The sequence below is a fragment of the Caretta caretta genome, chromosome 3, assembly GCF_965140235.1.
Source record: "Caretta caretta isolate rCarCar2 chromosome 3, rCarCar1.hap1, whole genome shotgun sequence".
Taxonomy (NCBI): domain Eukaryota; kingdom Metazoa; phylum Chordata; order Testudines; family Cheloniidae; genus Caretta; species Caretta caretta.
In genome coordinates this window covers 110,552,637-110,570,267 of record NC_134208.1, presented here as the reverse complement: position 1 = coordinate 110,570,267, position 17,631 = coordinate 110,552,637, and the positions used below count along the sequence as shown (strand labels likewise).

The 17,631-nt window shown below is 38.9% G+C and overlaps 1 protein-coding gene across 2 annotated transcripts in view; it reads right to left on the bottom strand.

Annotated features, from left to right (window-relative positions):
• UTRN (utrophin) overlaps positions 1 to 17,631 on the bottom strand; it is a 577,632-nt gene that overhangs the window by 307,241 nt on the left and 252,760 nt on the right. For both annotated transcript variants that reach the window (XM_048844328.2, XM_048844327.2), the window contains 7 exons: positions 16,897 to 17,072; positions 15,424 to 15,559; positions 12,962 to 13,111; positions 11,728 to 11,812; positions 5,607 to 5,821; positions 4,246 to 4,363; positions 720 to 925 (listed from right to left, as the gene is read on the bottom strand). In XM_048844328.2, coding sequence (XP_048700285.2) covers positions 720 to 925; positions 4,246 to 4,363; positions 5,607 to 5,821; positions 11,728 to 11,812; positions 12,962 to 13,111; positions 15,424 to 15,559; positions 16,897 to 17,072 — 1,086 coding nt within the window. The remainder of the gene's footprint in view (positions 1 to 719; positions 926 to 4,245; positions 4,364 to 5,606; positions 5,822 to 11,727; positions 11,813 to 12,961; positions 13,112 to 15,423; positions 15,560 to 16,896; positions 17,073 to 17,631) is intronic.

The following is a 17,631-nucleotide window of genomic DNA, read 5'->3' as shown; positions in this document are numbered from 1 at the left end:
CCCCTAGCCCTCTCTATCCTTCCTTGTATCAGAGAGGCATGGCCAATCTCTGAGACACTCATGTCCTATGAAGGTAGCAACCAGCCCTGAGGCAGTTGGATTTGCTAATGTACTACAATGGATTTACTGGAATATCAAAAGCAGGGTACCTGATGAGGGATAGAGAACACATTTATTCAAAGAGATTCATAATAAGAGGTCCTTAAAGGACCTTGCACTCTGCATTTGGGGTGACAATTCAGGTCAATTTTGGAATCAGTTGGCCCATCTCTAATAATTACTTCCACTGTCTCCAGTATGACTAATAAATTGCTGTGAAGTAACATGCACTATGTTCAGTGATTGTATGATAAGCTTGTGTCAGCACATTGCATTAATCCTGTGCTTAAGTAAGGGAATTTATTAGATGGAGATATTAAGTGAATGTGATACAAATATATCGGTTATATAAACATATACAGACACACTCGCACACGCACCATAAACTCACTACTTTTCACCAAACACGACTCTCAGGAATTCTGAACAAAAATAAACGTGGCTATTTAGAATATATAATTATATACAAACAGAGGTATATACTCAAACAAGCACAGAGAACCTGTCAAAGGATGTTATCAATATTGAATCATATACTTCTAAGTCAGAGAAGACCTTAGGCTGACCCAATGACATCATACAGTCTGAGGAAGGAATTAGGAAGCATGAACAAATCTTACTTTGTTTTCAGAAATCTGTTTGATAAGTGTCTCTTTAGGAGCCTGCAGAAGCATGTGCAGACGGATATCATACTGTCTTACGATTTGTTCCATTTCTTGCCTCTGCTCATCCCACTGCACGCTGTCAGAAAGCATGTATTTTAGCTGCTGCTGCCGTACCTCCACACCATGCTGAGTATTGTCCCACTGGTTCTTGACCTTCTCTACTGCAGAGGAGAATGCAGAAAGTTATAACCTGAAGTTCACATCCACTAGCCAGGACTTCCTTATCTATTGTTTCCTGTGACCACCTGAAATGGAGCAAACCACCTGTATACAGAGCTGCTGCAAGACCCATAAAAATACTTCTGCCGCACATCAGTAGTATTCATACTCGCAGAGACAAGAGAAAAGGGCAAGTGGTTATACAGATTAGCCAATGGGTAAACAATAGTGAACAGGGTTAGGAAGACTGGTTTTATTAATGCATATATAGTCTGTCCAGCACAGTGATACACAAAATAATAAAGTGTGGGTATAAGGCCACATCTACACTAGAAAAGGTTTGTCAGGATAACCATTGATAGCTGGCTAACCTTCCGAGCAAAGAGACAGCTTACAACTGCAAAAAAGTGCTTGTGCCAATATAGCTTATACTGGCCTCTTTACCGGTCAATACGTTTTTATGCTGGTACAACGGCCGCCACACTAGAGTTTTTGACAATATAGAAATATCACCCAAAATAAAAAATAATCACATCCCTAATCTACATTACTATACCAAAAAAAGTTTCTAGTGTAGACTTGGCCTAAGTAGCTTTTACAATAATATACAATAATCATTCATTACAATGTATTTCCTTCAAATATTACTAGTCCAAGAGCTGTCAAGGAGATTTAGCTATGTTGAAAGTTAAAAGGGGGAGTAACAAACCATTCTGTTACTAGAACTAGAGGTAAACAAAGAAAGAAAGGTCAGATTTTCCAACTGTGAAATTATAAAATGTCCTATTACTCTAGAATTTTGACCAGTTTTCATCATACTTCGAAGAAATATTTTCCTTTGCATTTAGAGTAAAGCTAGGCAATGTTCAGCACTAACTAACTATACCAGCCTAAGTTACAGGAGTGGCTCATAATAAGGTTCATACAGAACTTGGTTTCAGCCTCAACAAGGAGGAGACTCATCTCTCCTGAACACATTTAAATCCTGCCCACCTTGCTCACACAAATAACTCTCTTAAAATCAATTTAAGTAATAATTACCAACGAGTTATGTAAATAAAGCCTATAGTCAGGAGCATATTGTTCCACTGATTTTTAAGAAATCTATATAGAGTTTTACTTATATATTAATGGTAAGATATGGGTCTCTGTTATTTATCTACATGAGGCATATTTTATTATTATTTTAAAAATAAAAATTCTTTCAAATCGATTAGGGTTTCTATGGACAGATTTAGAAACTTTCTGTGCATAGATAGGAAAACCACTGTCACAGCCAACCGAACAGATAACTTAAAGTTTGACAGTATCTGCACCAATTCTAAATGACATGGTAATTCTATTACAGTCCTTGCCATTTTCCTTCAGTACTGCTACTTCCATCACCTATGGATAGTATTGATTACATTTTTCTGTTGTATATCACACTCCTGAGCACATCCTGAGCACGGCTTTTATAGAAAAGATTCGCACTTATAATAATAGTGCCTCATGTACATAGGACAGATTTTTTTTCTAAAGAAAAATCTTGTGTACTTATTTCCTTTCTATTTCTAATGCTGTCTATTTTAGGTACTTACATGACCCCAGCTACCATAATATCTGAGCAACTCACAATCTTTACTGTATTTAACTTATAATACCTCGATCACCTTTGTTCTGATCTGTGGAAAATCAAATGGCCTGTGTTCAACACAGATAATACATAATACTAAGTATGCTTGATTCCAATTTATATTTGTTTATCAGCTCCAGGGGTATTTATTTTGCTGTTAAACAGATATAAGTGGGAATCAAATACACTTGGGTACTCATGTCATTTTATTTTCCACATCTGAACAAAGGCAAAGAAAAGGGCCATATTTAATTTAATGGCACTTGTATGAATTCTAATCCCATATAAACGATTTCAAAGTATTCTAAACCATCAGAGTTCTCTTATCTGCATGAGGGCCTCTTTACTCATCCTTCACCAGTAAGAAATGGTACACTCAGCTTCACAACTCTCTCCCTGAAGAATGTTGACAATAACTTGTACCAGAAAAGCTATTGTATTGGTACATAAAATGTACTAGAGTCACCAACTGCAACCTGAGAGCAGCTTCAGAATGATTTCAGTAGTGCTAAATTAGAGCTATGAAGAAAGAGCTCCAGCACCCCTAACAGAAAATAGAAAAATGTTACTATATTGGATAAATGTTAGGTTCAAAAGCAAACAGCAGTTGCTGATAAAAAAAAATCAGTGATTTCATTAAAACAGCAGAAGCAAAAACAACAGAAGTGAAAATGGTGTAACATTCTGCACTGGCTAATGTACTGAAGAGGAGAATCTCCAGAGCATTCAGGTCTCCTCTGCAAACCTAGCTGGAAAAAAACTCCTGAGACAACTATCAACATTGGCTGTCCATTTAAACCAGGACCCAGATTTTTAAAAATATTTAGGCATTGTGGCGCTTATCGTTGCAATGCTTAACTTACTTAGACAACTAAATCTCATTTTCAAAAAGGACTGCCAATAGGATTTAGGTTACTAAGCATCTAACTCCCTTTTGAAAATGAAATTTAGTCTTTTAAGTCAGTTAAGCGTTGAAACATTGAGTGCAGCAATGCCTAAGTAGCTTTAAAAATCTAAGCCCAACTCACTGGCTCTGAAGTTTTTATGGCACATTATTACAGACAAGAAATATCCTTTCCATATTACAGATCAAGACATTTCCCCCCATTATATGCTCAATTTGACCCTCCACTCTTTATCTCTATTAAAGATTCTTTCCACTTTCAACACACAACTCAATTATCTTGGCTTTTTCTTTTTTTCCTCCTATTCCCCAAACCCAACAAACAGGGACAAACACTATCAGAGTCTTTATTGCCCTCAGTTACAAAGTGTTGAGAACACAGCAGTTCATAATGAAATAAACAATACATTAATTCCTTTATACCACTGAATATGATGAAGAGAATAAGCAGGAAGAATTTTGCAAGCCGTTCTCAAGCCTTTCATGAGCTACTCTGTACTGAGCTATCCAAGATATCTCCCCTCCTCCCCCCATACTTAAGAAATGGACAGTAAAGAAGCAGGAATATTTTAATTAGTGATTAGTGATAAATGTTTTTAAATAACACTGGGAAACTGAAAGTCACTTGACTGTTTTGACTGCTAAGTCCTACATGCGTACAAGCTAGTCTGCTATAATTAGGGAAAATGTTCATACTTTATTAAGAAAGAAAATAAAAGTTTATTTTAGTAAAATGAAAAACTGATTATGCTTGCAAAAAAAAATATATATATATATATATACATATATGAGAGAGAACTTACATTTTTCTGTGATCACTGTCCTAACATCTGAACTGGAAGTTTTATTTTTCAAATTTTGAGCCAAAGTAAAAACAGAATCCAACTGAGGATGGCGCTGCTCTAAATCCTCCTTTGTTATCTGTAAGAATCAATATTAGATTTTTTTAATTACAAAATGCAAATTTTAACATTATAAAAACATTTTCTGGACTACATGCAGTTATGAACTTAAGACAGATTGTGCTTGTAGACAGCTGTTCCCATCTATATTTTAGAAGTATAATTACTTTCAGTGTCACAGTATCATAAAGCTACTTTATTTTGATCGGCTATTATTGAAGATTCTGAAGTGCAGATTAATCTATGTGAGCTACACATTAATTGGAAGTGAAACACAATATTTTCGGCTACCTCTTTTTTCTCTTTTGTAAATTAGTTTCTCACTATAAAACCTAACAAAGCTATTACTAAAGAGTAATCATTATTAAAGGGGAAAAAGAAAATCAGCCTGTTTGAGGTAATCAAAAATGTCTTGTATCCAAAAATGAGAGTATAACATGATTTTTGCAAAGTGCTGCCTAATTACTATACCAAGATGTAATGAATGCTATGAAGTTAAAAGAAAATCTTAACTTCTCTAAAGCTACCATACACTGAACTCTTCTTCGAAAAATTCTGACATTAGAAGTCACAATACAATGAGTTGCTCAGGGTTTGCCTAGTTTTTGGTCATGTTTTAACTCATATTGATTAATGTACAATTAACATAAGTAAAATGATCACAAATGCTAATGTAGACACTCACAGATATCTATGCCCAGTCCTGCCTCAGCCCCAGGTGGACTATGATCAGGAACAAACATTTGTGAGTGTCTAACATTAGCATTTACAATCGTTTTTCTAATTTAAAATTAAATGGAAATAAATTAACTTGCATTATGATACAATCTAAAATACCCTTATATTGCACAGATAACAGCATAGCTTTCTAAACTGACCAAAAGCTGATGTACTGACTTTCAACAAAAGGCATATACCAGCAAAAGATTTTGGTAATGCCCCTACATATATTCACTCTACATACAGCACTTTTTCACAAAATCAGAAGGTCTAGGCATAAAAACAGTATGGCCCTGGAGATGTAGGACACCAAGGGCTTAACAGGGGAAAGAAGAAGAACAATTTTAGAACTACAGTATATATAACAAATTTTTATTTCTTAAACAGTCATTTTCAAATAATTTTCACTAGCTGCAGTAAAGTACAATGATTTTCTCTTTGTTTCTTCCCTCACAGAATATATGGAAATTAAAAAAAAAAAAAAAAAACCACTAAAGTTGTTGTGTATCATCAAGATTACTAGTTTCTCCAGTGACACGTACTTTCATTCGTGCAATTGTACGATTGATCTCTTCTGCATTTCCCACAGTGACTATGTTCGACTTGAGCATCTGGTCAATCAACACCAGCCAATCAGCCAGTTCAGTTGTAGTTTTATCCAGATCAGCAGGTGCAGAAAGTTCCAAAGCCTGCTGAGTCTGTACAGGAGCTTCAAAGGGAGAGGATAGTAGCACCACGTTTTGGACAGCAGGATAAGCTGAAACAATAAATATAGTCAGCATTTTAAAAAATATTCTTTCCTTAATATTTAAAAAAATCAAGTCCAAAGTGACACTGGTAAGAACTACAAAAACCATGGCATTTTCTGCAAGATCTACAAATTCATGCCAATGTGTACAGAGAAAGAATAGCAACAATGACATTTGAAGCACCTTGACAACAGCACACACAAAAAAATCCTTCAGAGAACACAAAATACGTCACTTAATTTTATGCCAATAAAGAGTGACCCAATGATTCACATTAATTAGAAAACAACAATGGTTTCCAAAGAAGGAAATGTTGCAAAAATCAAACCTGAATCACAATTACTTGAGATACAATAACTTGCCGAACTAAAAATATCAGGGTCAAAGAAGAGTGCATATGCCCTGGACATGTAGATATTGTTTCCAGTTGGGTAGGAAAGGGAACTACGGACCCACTCTCTGAAAGAGAAAAGTTACTTACCTTATAGTAACTGGCAGTTCTTCAAGATGTATAGGCCCTATCTCTATTTCACTGTAAGTAGGCATGCACTCCATGTACCTGGAGCTGAGAACGTTGAAAGCAGTGGCCATTGGTCCACACATACACCCTGACTCAAGCAGACCAACCGCCTCAAGTTCCTTCTCCACCATGAATCAGAGATGATCTGCGGCAGAGGGGAAGGAGGGTGGGTAGTGGAATAGATATATGGACCACACATCTTGAAGAACCTCCAGTTACTATAAGGAAAGTAACTTTCTCTTCTACTTCGAGTGCTGGTCCCTGTGTGTATTCCATTGTGGATGACTGATAAGCAGTACTCGTATAGAAGGAGGGTACGAGGTTGCAGATGGCAGAGCCGAATGAAGGATTGCTGTTCCAAAAGATGCATCTACAGAGGAGCCTTGTACCAAGGCATAGCATCTAACAGAAGTATGGACTGAGCTCCACAAAGCCGTCTTACAAATATCAAGTAGAGGCGTTTCTTGAATCCATGCCATAAATGTTGCTTACATTCTTGTGGAATGAACTCTTATCCCACGAGGAGGGGGAAGATTAGACAACTGATAGCAGAGCAAAATATGGCCAGAGATCCATTCTGAGATTGCTTGAGAGGATACAGCCTGACCCTTTCCATTATGGTGACAAAAAGTTTAGGGGATTTCCTGATTCTTTTCATTCTCTGCAGACAAAAGGTTAAGGCTCGCCAAACGTTGAGGGAATGGAGCCTCCTTTCTTCTAAGGATGCATGAGGTTTTGGGAAGAATACATATAAGTGAATAGACTGGTTCAAGTGAAATTCAGACTACTCTGCGGTTGAATTTAGGGCGCAAACTTAATGAAACCTCATCCTTATGGCAGGATTGGCCATCAATGGCCCCTGATCACTAACCCTCCTGGTGGAAGTGATTACTACCAGTAATGAGACCTTTATGGACAGGAGAGACATGGAGCAAGAAAGCTAATGGTTCAAAAGGAGGCTTAGTGCGTACTGAGAGAACAAGGTTCAAGTTGCATTGAGGAACAGACTTTTTTAATAAGCGTAGGGGTTCTGATTTGGTCTTTCCAGAATCTGCTAGTCAGAGGGCATGCGAAGATCAAGTAGCCCTGTGAAGGCAGATGGTATGCACCGATTGCTGCCAAGCACACCCGTAAGGAACTGATGCACAAACCTGCTGTCTTCAAGGAAAGAATATAGTTCAGAATTAAAGAAATATCTGTGGCTTCTGGAGAAATAGGTCTGATGCACTCAGATAGAGAAGAGATTCCACTTGGCTAGGTAACAATTCCTAGTGGAATCCTTCCTACTATTAGAAAGGATGCTCTGTACAGCTTCAATGCACAATTACTCTAAGGACGATGCTCATTTAGGCTCTGAGATGTAGCAGACAAGGATCGGGTTGCCTGCTCTTGCCATTCCACTGAGTAGGGAGATTGGGAAGCATAGGAATAATGGTCAGTGCCTCAGATGACATGTGTAGGTGGTCTGGGAACCAAAATTATCTTGGCCAGTTGATGACATTAAGAATAACTCATGCCCTGTCCTGCCGAATCTTGCGCAAAACTTGAGGCCGTAGTGGAGGGAAGGCATAGTTCATATGATCTGACCATGGAAGATGTAGAGCATTGTCCTGTGAGCAGCAACCCAGGATTCCTCTAGAATGGCGTATGTTACATTTTCTATTTATTTGGGAGGCAGACAGGTCCCTGGAGGGGGACCCCTCCCCCGAGCAAAAATATTGTTTACCACAGAGTTGTGAAGCACCCATTCATGATCGACCACAAAGTGTCAGCTGAGAGTCCGTTAGCACATTCTGGTTTCCTTGGAGGAGGACTGCCAACAGGGTAATCTGATTATCAATACACCAGTTCCACAGACTAACTGCTTCTGTGCACAGAGGGGTGGATTTGCTCCAACCTTTTTGTTGATGTAAAAAGACTGTTGTGATGTTGTCTGACATTATGAGGGGATGGTGACCCTGCACAAATGGGGGAATGCTTTTGCAAGCCCTTTGAACTGCTTGTAGCTCATGGACTCTCGAAACATCCAGGGGCCTCGCACTGCACTGTTGTTCACATGAGCTCCCAACAGGGATGTGTTGGTAATGATTGTCCTGTCCCATGTGGAGGCAAGGAAGGGAACGCAAATGCACAGCTGGAGGGGATTCTTCCACTATGACAAGGATGACATCCTTTTGCTGGGAACAGTCACTATGGTGCTCACGGACTGTTGGTTTGGCAAGTACATAGTTTGAAGCCACTCTTGTAGGCAAAACAAAGGTGGAGTCTAGCAAAAGCTGTCACATACGTGCATGAGACCATAAGTCTTAAGGGGGAGAGAGAGAGGGGGGGGGGGTCTTGACAGGCACTCTGTGGCTGGCGATGAATCTGTCACGGAAGTCACAGATTCTGGGATTTTATGAGATCTCCGTGACTTCTTGAAAATTCCAATAATTCAATCCAGGGTGGCAGGGCTTGGGCTCCGCCTTCAACAAATCCGTGATTTATTGTTTATTGCCTGTGTCCTGTCTGTGACTTTTAATAAAAATACTCATGACAAAATTGTAGCCTTAGTTATGATCTAGTCTACGATAAAGTTCATAGCTTGAAAAAGCTCTGTCAATAAAATCCACAAATTTCGAACAATTCAGGAAGTCATACTTTCCCTGTAGCGCTTGGTAACTGGCTGTCCTGAACCACAGGCTAGAAGAAGAAAAGACTTTCCTTCCCAATAAGTTGAGACACTTGCCCTCCTTATCAGTCGGGGTAGATCAGGGTTGTTGCCTAGATCACTTTGCAGTGGCTAAAGAACAAGAAGTATGGTGAGAGAACAGGAATTCTGCCTCTTTGACAAGGCCATAATGCCCTTTTAGGTATGGGGGTGCAGGTAGCTCGGATATTCCAGAGCACTCTAGCTGGTTCCAGGATGGCTTCATTAACTGGAAGGGATATTGTACTGGAGCATGTCCAAGGGCTTGGTTTAAGGATCCTGAACCTTCTCGAGGAATCTGCAGCTCCCCTACAATTCTTTGGAGTTCCTGGAATTGATTATAGTCATCATGGGGAGATGGAAACAGAGTCACCACCATGTCTGGCACTTAAGATGGCAAGCTCATCGGATCTGATGGAAACACTGGATCCGGTGCATACTCCTCCTCAGTAGGGTTCAGGGGCAGCTCCAGTTGTCCCCTCAAAAGGGGAGGGGAGGGATGACTCCCTAGCAGACGAGACCAACAGGATGGCACTGGTCCGATGGGCGCCAGTATGGCCAAAAGGATGGGTCAAATGGAGGTCATGGTGGTCAACAGTTATGAGGTGCATGGTAATGTGAAGGTTGGTCACAAGTTGGCCCAGGATCTTCTGACTGGGAAGGTTTGTCCTGGAGAAACAGGGCATAAAGGTTCATTGGGCAATTCAGAATCTCCCAAAGAAGAAAAAAAATTGATTCCAGTTCCATAGGTAGTGCCCATGGTGCTGCTGGAGGAAAATCATAGCCCAGAGATGGAATGGGAGACAAACTCCTTCCAAAGGCCAGCTTCTGTGGTGGAGTTGTAACCTCTCTCAAAAGGGAGGGAACCAAAGAAGTGGAAGTCTCCGGATCTGAGAGCGTGAAGATGTCCTCAGGAGGAGAGTAGGTCTCAGCTCTTCCCAAAGTGAGAGGATTCCTGTGTGTCTGAACCATTGGAGCCACAATAAAGACAGTCTGTGCCACAACTGTTGCAGATGGTACCATGGGTGGCCAATGCTCTCAGCAATATATCTTCATCAGTACCACCAGACCACGATCTGCTGCCAGTGAAGCCCTAGACTTCTGAGCTTTCTTATCAAGCCTCTGAGACTTAGTACGTTCCAAGTTCTCCTGGGCTGAGCTAATACTCAGTTTAGGCAAGATTGGATCCGACTTCTTCTAAGTGGATTTGAAGGAAGACTTAGCTTCTGGTTTATGAGAATGCTTCCTGCTCTCCCACAAGACCCTACCAAATGCTCTGTTGAAGCACACTCCTTCACTCCTGATTTGGCAAACTCCTTGCTTAGCTTGGCTCATGCATAGGGGACTGTGGTTAGGGGTTCCCTAGCCATGATCATATTGGGCCACACGGTGCATCAGGAGGCAAAGTTCTCACCCTTCCCGGGAACAAATGGCAGATACTGCACCCTGCTGCAATGTGGGTTTCCCCAAGGTGTACAAGGAGCATTAGTGGTCATCGCTGACTGAGAAGGATCATGGGCAGGAATCACAAGTTTTGAAGCCCAGAAACTTGGGCATAGCCTAGTATCCAACCCAGTCCACGCAGCAGTTAGAAGGAACTGGAGAGGCAGTCAGTCTACCCTGCGCTTTGTCTCTTCAGACAGAGGCAACAGGTGAGCCGGGTGAGACACTGCTTTCAAAATTCTCTGGCTCCAGGCCCATGTGTACCCACAGTGGAATACACATACATACCAGCACTCAAAGAAGAACTGAAGTATTTCTTCCATTATGGCTAGGTCCAAAACTAGTACTTTTGGTGGAAAACCACAAGATCTTTAAAATTCTCAACACAGAGCTCACCTCAGACACAAACAACTTAGCTACTGCTTAAGGTCTTGCACAGATTTAGCAATTTACAGCTTGGCCTGATGTCTGGTTGGATGGAGCAGGAACAACAACACTTCTAGTCTGGTCCCCATCCCTTCTTTCAACACTCAAACCTGGTTACATTGAGGGCTCCCAATCTTACAAGTCAGGTGGCTTAGGGATGTGCATATTTTAAAACAAACACTTCAACGCATCACCAGATCACCTTCCAAAAACTCCACAAATTACAACTGCTCTTGGTTTACTTAGTTCCAAAAACAGATAAGTTCATCAAGCAGAAGTTCAAACCATGGACGTTTGCCTTCCAGTAACAAAAATTATGAACCATTGTTCACCTAACAGTCTTGATTTCAACTCAAGTCAATACAGACCCTTGACAGGCTGAGATTATAACGAAGTGTTTTGCTCCATTTAAGTTTTCCTTGGTAAGGAATTTTGAAAAACATTATGAATCCATTTACTTAATTTCAGATTGTAATCTCTTTCAGGCAGGGACTGCATTTGTTGTGTGTTTGTACAGCACCTAGCACAATGGGTTTCTGGTCCATGGTTGGGGTGCCTAGGCACTATGGCAATACAAACAACAAACAAGCAGTTTTATTAATCAACAGTCAACTCTCAAGCAACAACAAAAAACTGTAACCTATCCTTTTCCCCAATTAAGTGCTCCAGTGTTGCCAATAATATAAAAGCAGTCCTAAATACAAGGATGCAAAACCTTCATATTATAATCTCCACTTCACCCAAGTTAGTATAATTATTTTTTTTTTACTGCAAACAGGATTAAACTCAACCAAATTAGACATGACCGTAAAATATGTTTTCTGCTCATCACTCACCAGAAGGCTTTGCCTGTGTCACAAGATGGAGCTGCTGAACATACGCCTCGAGTTCTCTCACTCTGTCAGGTACCTCTTTGAACAACTATAGCACAGAATGCAAGTGAAAAAAATACCCGTAAGAATGTTTGCTTTTTAACAGCTACAAAGAAACACTTATTAACATAGCTAAACTACTGATCACAAAATACACAAAAATACTAACGCTATGTTTACAAAGAAGATTTCTTTAGACAGCAAACAAAGCATCATAGAAACCGATCATTTAATAACCACAAGCAATGTCACCCTGTGCTCAAATTTCGTTTTTATATCTATCTATAGTGTAGTGTTTTATATATGTGTATGTCTGAGTTAAGAGTCAAACAGAACAGAATTTAGAGACAGGTCAAAGACCCTCTTTTCCGCCCAAGTACCCAAGCTGTGACCCATTCACTGCTAGTTGAGATATTAGCAGAGGCACACAAGATGTACCATAATATGAGGTGAGGTTTTTTAAAAAATTTTAAAAATTATCCCACTACTAGAGCCAACCAAATTTAGTTACACTATTATTTTGGGGAAAGGAAAGGAAAAGAAAAAGGAAGAGGGTTACTTGGCTTGAGGAGGCAGCAAGAGAGATACAGGCATCTTTTTCCTCCCCACAGCTACCAAATCTCTCTTCCCCCTGGTAAATGCTCAAATTCCTGACCCACAACCAAACTGTCCTATCAATCTTCTCACACAACCTCAATCACACTACTCCAGTCTCTGGTATTCTCCTATCTTCATCTGGTCATCAAGCCAAAGAGGTCACATTTCATTAGAATTGCTAATTCCTACTATCTAAAAGGAAAGAGTTTGGTTTTATTTAATACTTGCTATGATAATTGCAAACATTCGATTTCTTAAGATGATATTTTGAAAGGTCAATTTCTAATTGATACTTTACAGCTTGTTTAAAAAAAAAACACGGTCTAAATCTAGCTCTTTGAAAGAAAACCAGTTCAACCAGAAAGATCCAAACCAAAGGAGAATTCATATGAATTGAACAATTTTTACATGAGTTTAGCACTTAAGACATGGAACAGTACTTATGCTCTACACTATGGAGTCTAGCCTTCCCTCGACATGCATGGACAGCTTCCAAAAGCATTAGTGGGAGTCACACGTGTATGGAAAGGACGACAGACCTCTGTCTAATAAACTACTAGACATGCTGACTACACATAATCAATATGGAGAAAATACACACCTTGTTCCATTTCATGCTGATAGTCCTTAAGGTGTCAGAAATTCTCTCTTTTTCCTGAAAACCAACGCTTTTATCTGAAAGTATCTCAGGTTCAGTTCTGTTCAACCATTTCAGTTTTTCTCCTTGTACTTCCATTTCCTCAGTTAAGTCCTACAGGGGGCAAGAGAGAGCTTTAGTCTGAAGATGACTGTGCATGCGCGCGTGCAGACACACACTCACACACACTCACTCTAATAAATGTTTTAGTTAACTAAAGAATTTGACATTTGGAGAGTTCATTAGGAAAAATTAACCAAATCAAACAGCATATAAACTAGAGATCTAATAACTAAAGCCCTGCGTGGATACAAAAATTGGTATCTGCATCCAATCTACAATCCGCAAACATCTGCAGATATCCGCAAATTTGCAGGGCTCTACTAATAACATCCCAAACAGAAAACATTCAGATTATTTAAAAACTTTACTTGATTATCAGAATTTATTTTCCTCCTACATGAAACACAAAAATCTGAGGAACTGAAACTAAAAGAGAATAGCAAATGGATCTGCTTTTATACATTACTCGTGAAAGCTACTCAACTGCTATATGCATACTTGGGTTTGGTTACCTTTTGGTGTAGCCAATATATCCAGAATTATAAAGCACTGATTACCGGTGTCTCCACCTCAGTTAAAACTACAGTCTGTACCAGTTTTCAAGTCTTTAAAAACTAAGGCCCCAATCCTGCAACAAGCTCCGCACAGGCAGACTCTTGAGGCCTGTGTAAAGAGTTAGTGCACAGCAAGCTGAGGATGTAAATCTACAGCGCACGAGCCTGCTAAACTGAAAAGTTTCCTAGTGCACGATAGCAGGGTCCACTCAGCTACTCAGTACGCAGCAAGTTAGTGAGCTGCAGATTTACTCCCCAGTTTGCCCCAGACTAAATCAATGTCTAGAAAAGCACACATGCAGTTTGTTACACAATCAAGACCCAAGATTGCGCTGAGGTTTTTTTTTTTTTTGGGGGGGGGGGGGAGGGGAATTTTAAGTAAATGGTTTTGAGTAAAAAACCTCATTATCTTATTTTGATTCCTGAATCTTCCCCCCTTATTCACTGTTGCCTGTGTTAATGTTACATTGCAGGGCAGATCCAGCAAAAAGTTTTTCCTGTGTGTAGTCCCCAACTGACTTCAGTGGGATTATACATGGGAAAAACGGTCTGGGTTCAGGGCCTCAAACTGTAAGTACTGCACAACAGGTCTTCTATTTGTCTGTAAAGCACTTAGCACAACTAAATAAATAATTACACTGTTAACAACAAGGACAACAACATGTATGCAACCATTTATCCATCCAGATTTTTATATAATTGACGCTCATCAGACTATCTGAGTGCCTATAATGATCATTAGTAATACTTTCCTAGCAGGGTTCGCGCCCCCCAAAGTGTGGGCAGGGAGGATATAATGATCACGAAATAAGATTAGCTGGCAGGGAGAATATAATGATCAGGAAATAAGATTAGCTTTGATAACTACTGGTTGGGCACTATACAATAAACTGTACTCGAATGAACAATTGATGTAATTGTAACCAATTTACCTCATTTAAACAGATTTGGAGAAAGTTTGATTTTTGTATTCTATTTGGGGCCAATAGTTGAAATTTCAACGTAGTAGCATTGCCAGACAGACTGATCTGTTCCAGTCTATTCAGGTCCTGACAGCATTCTCTCATTATCATGCTCACAGATACAACAGTATTATGTTATCGATGTTCAACTCTGATAAAATTTAAAAACAAAAAAGTATTCCATGCTGACTAAAAGGACAATTAAAAAAATATTCAGCTTCCCAGTAACAGGACACAGGTGTCATTGTTTACATATATTTTAGTTGGCTATTTACTTGCTTATTTACCTTAAAGTACAATAAAACATTGACACACACACTGGATAACTTTATAGTAATCAAATGCATTGTGATATTAATTTAACTTCCTACACTTCAACCTCAAAAATGTTAATACGACTCACCTTGACAAGTAAAAACACACTTCAAACAAATTATAATTACGTGCCCTTGTTATAATTTTTGATGGTATTCAGTCTGTTTAGTCACATGAAGATATATAATGTTCGCAATTGCCCTTACTATTTCACATGCCACAAATTCTTTTTCAGAAGTGCCAGGTGTTGTTTTTGAACTGAGAATATAACAAAAACACTAAGGTTCCACGGCATAAGTATGTACTGACTTACTGCATCCAATGGCATCTTCTCCTATCTCATACACAACTCTCAATTGGCCCTCAGTAAAAGCTGTCCCTTATTTTGGTAATTAATCCCATGTCACTTTATGCCATACTATTTTTCTTGTGCCTCTCCTCATTTTGGATATTTGTCCCACATTAGGACCATGGCAGATTCAGAATTAATGAAAGACACACATGCACTCATACACATTTTAATCCATCTTGCCTTTAATTCTCGCAGGTTTTCTTCAGGGTTGAATGTAGGTCTCATTTCCAGGGAATTTTCTACATTTTCCAACCAGCAACTAAACTCATCCAACTTCTTCCTGTAGTCCATTAGCTGCTGATCCTCTCCTTTCAGTCTAAAAAACACAAATCCCACAGCGGATAAAAGACTAAAATGAAGCAAATCAACATACATGATTAAATGGAGACAACTTGATTAAAAGTGGAAGAAAATACATGTTTACTGAGAAAGACACTTGCAGCAAACCTAACGTTTGCAAAATGTCACATTCAAATACTAAAGCCTGTTGAGGTGTGAGACATACTGCTATAGCAGCAAACACATTCCCACACTACCTCCAATGTGACATGCAGCTCTCGGTTTTACACTAATGAGAGTTACCAAAAGAGTTGGTTTTGCTGATCAACGGATTCTTTCCTCAACCATAAATAAGCAAATCACATTCCAACAACTATGGCTTAAACTTTACTTTAAAAATCTCCGAATAGGTTTATTCCAAATAAAATATTAAATTAAAAAGTGCACATGAACCAAGGCATCATAAAGCCAAGTTTCAACAATTACTAGGGCCTAATTTCTATAAGACACTAAAAGACCATTGTCTGTGAAAATATTCAGGAGAGCCTCTAAACATGCAAACATTGGGAAAGGACATTTTCTTGTAGTACATGAAAACTTACTCGGTTTCGCCTAATATAATAATCAAGAAGATTTTATTTATTTTCTATATTCAGCAGAGAAGACTAAAAATTAGATTTGTTTCAGAAAACTCAAAAATAATATTAATTATGGGGATTTAGAGTCACAATTTCTATTAAAATTAAATGACACACAGGCATTTCATATCCCACATAGATATTCTGAAAACGTGTACTTTTGCTCAGACTACCCTTGAACTTTGATCTTTTACACAACATGTACAGTAGTACTTCAAAATGGATTCTGATCTTATTTATAAACTGTCCATTCAGAAAAACAAACAATTGTGTATGAGTCTTTCAACTCCTACAAAAAAATATATTTTCTCTTTGTGTCCTCTATTACTTTGTTTTTGGATTTCAGACAATACGTTCAGGTTATTGAAAATTAAAGATCAGCAGAAATGTACTTACAGCTAATTCCTCTGGGTAAGGTTGAACTGAACGTAGCAGTGGTCCCTCCAAATAATCCGATTTTGCAGTGAAGCCATTTTAAGTGGAGAAAACTGGGGGGGGGGGGGGGGGGGGGGAGGGGCTTGTGTTTGTTCGTGTTAACAGCAATCTGAGTAGTCAATTGCTGATGCTTTTATGAGAAAGTGGTTCTATGAGGCAGTTTGAAAATGGAGTCTAAATGTCAGGAAAATTCAGACTAATGATAGTGTGCAATAGAATCCTATACCTCCTCTGGACTCTTCTAATGAGATTTTCCCCATCATATCTGCTCAGACACCCAAATTTCTGATTAACTTATTACCTCTGTTGTCTATCCACAATCTCAGCAGTAATTGCTTTCCAGCGTTTATTTAACCCCGCCAGTTTTTCCTGCAGGAAGCTCCCATCTGTAGTGGAGAGTTTCTGTATGATTCCTTCCCCAGTTCTGTTCAGTGCTGAAAAGCTGGTCTGATGACTGCTGACTCCTTCTTCAAGTTCCTGTCACAAGTATGAAAACCACGCAGAATTTTATTACTGACCTAACCTGACTTTGATTTATGGTTTATAACATTGAGAATGCATCCTGGCTGCATATTATTTTACCAAAAAGAGCATTTTAAAGAAACTTTACATCAACAATATGCAGCTTTAAATGATTGATTAAATGCTCGTTATTAGTAAATTGGCTTAGACTTAATATTTTTAAAAGACTGATGCACAATCGGCTATTGAATACAACTGAATACAGGATAAAAGAACTGACTTTTACATGGTTAGTATTAGCATCTACATTCATGCACTGATGTTTTTATTAAGTGCTACATTTTTTTCTTTTTTTAAAATTGCCCACAGATTAAAATTATTTTTCACCAGTTATTCTCTGAACTTGTGTGCACCGTGTACTTGTAACCTTACAACACTGTAGCTGGGATAATTTTGGCCATGCTGCCATAAGCTGCGGAGATCACAAAAAATCCAGGCAACTGAGGAAAGTTAGATAAAGTCAGGTTCAAACCTTAACCTATCCCTCGGGGCTAGAAAAAGCTTTTTACATTAT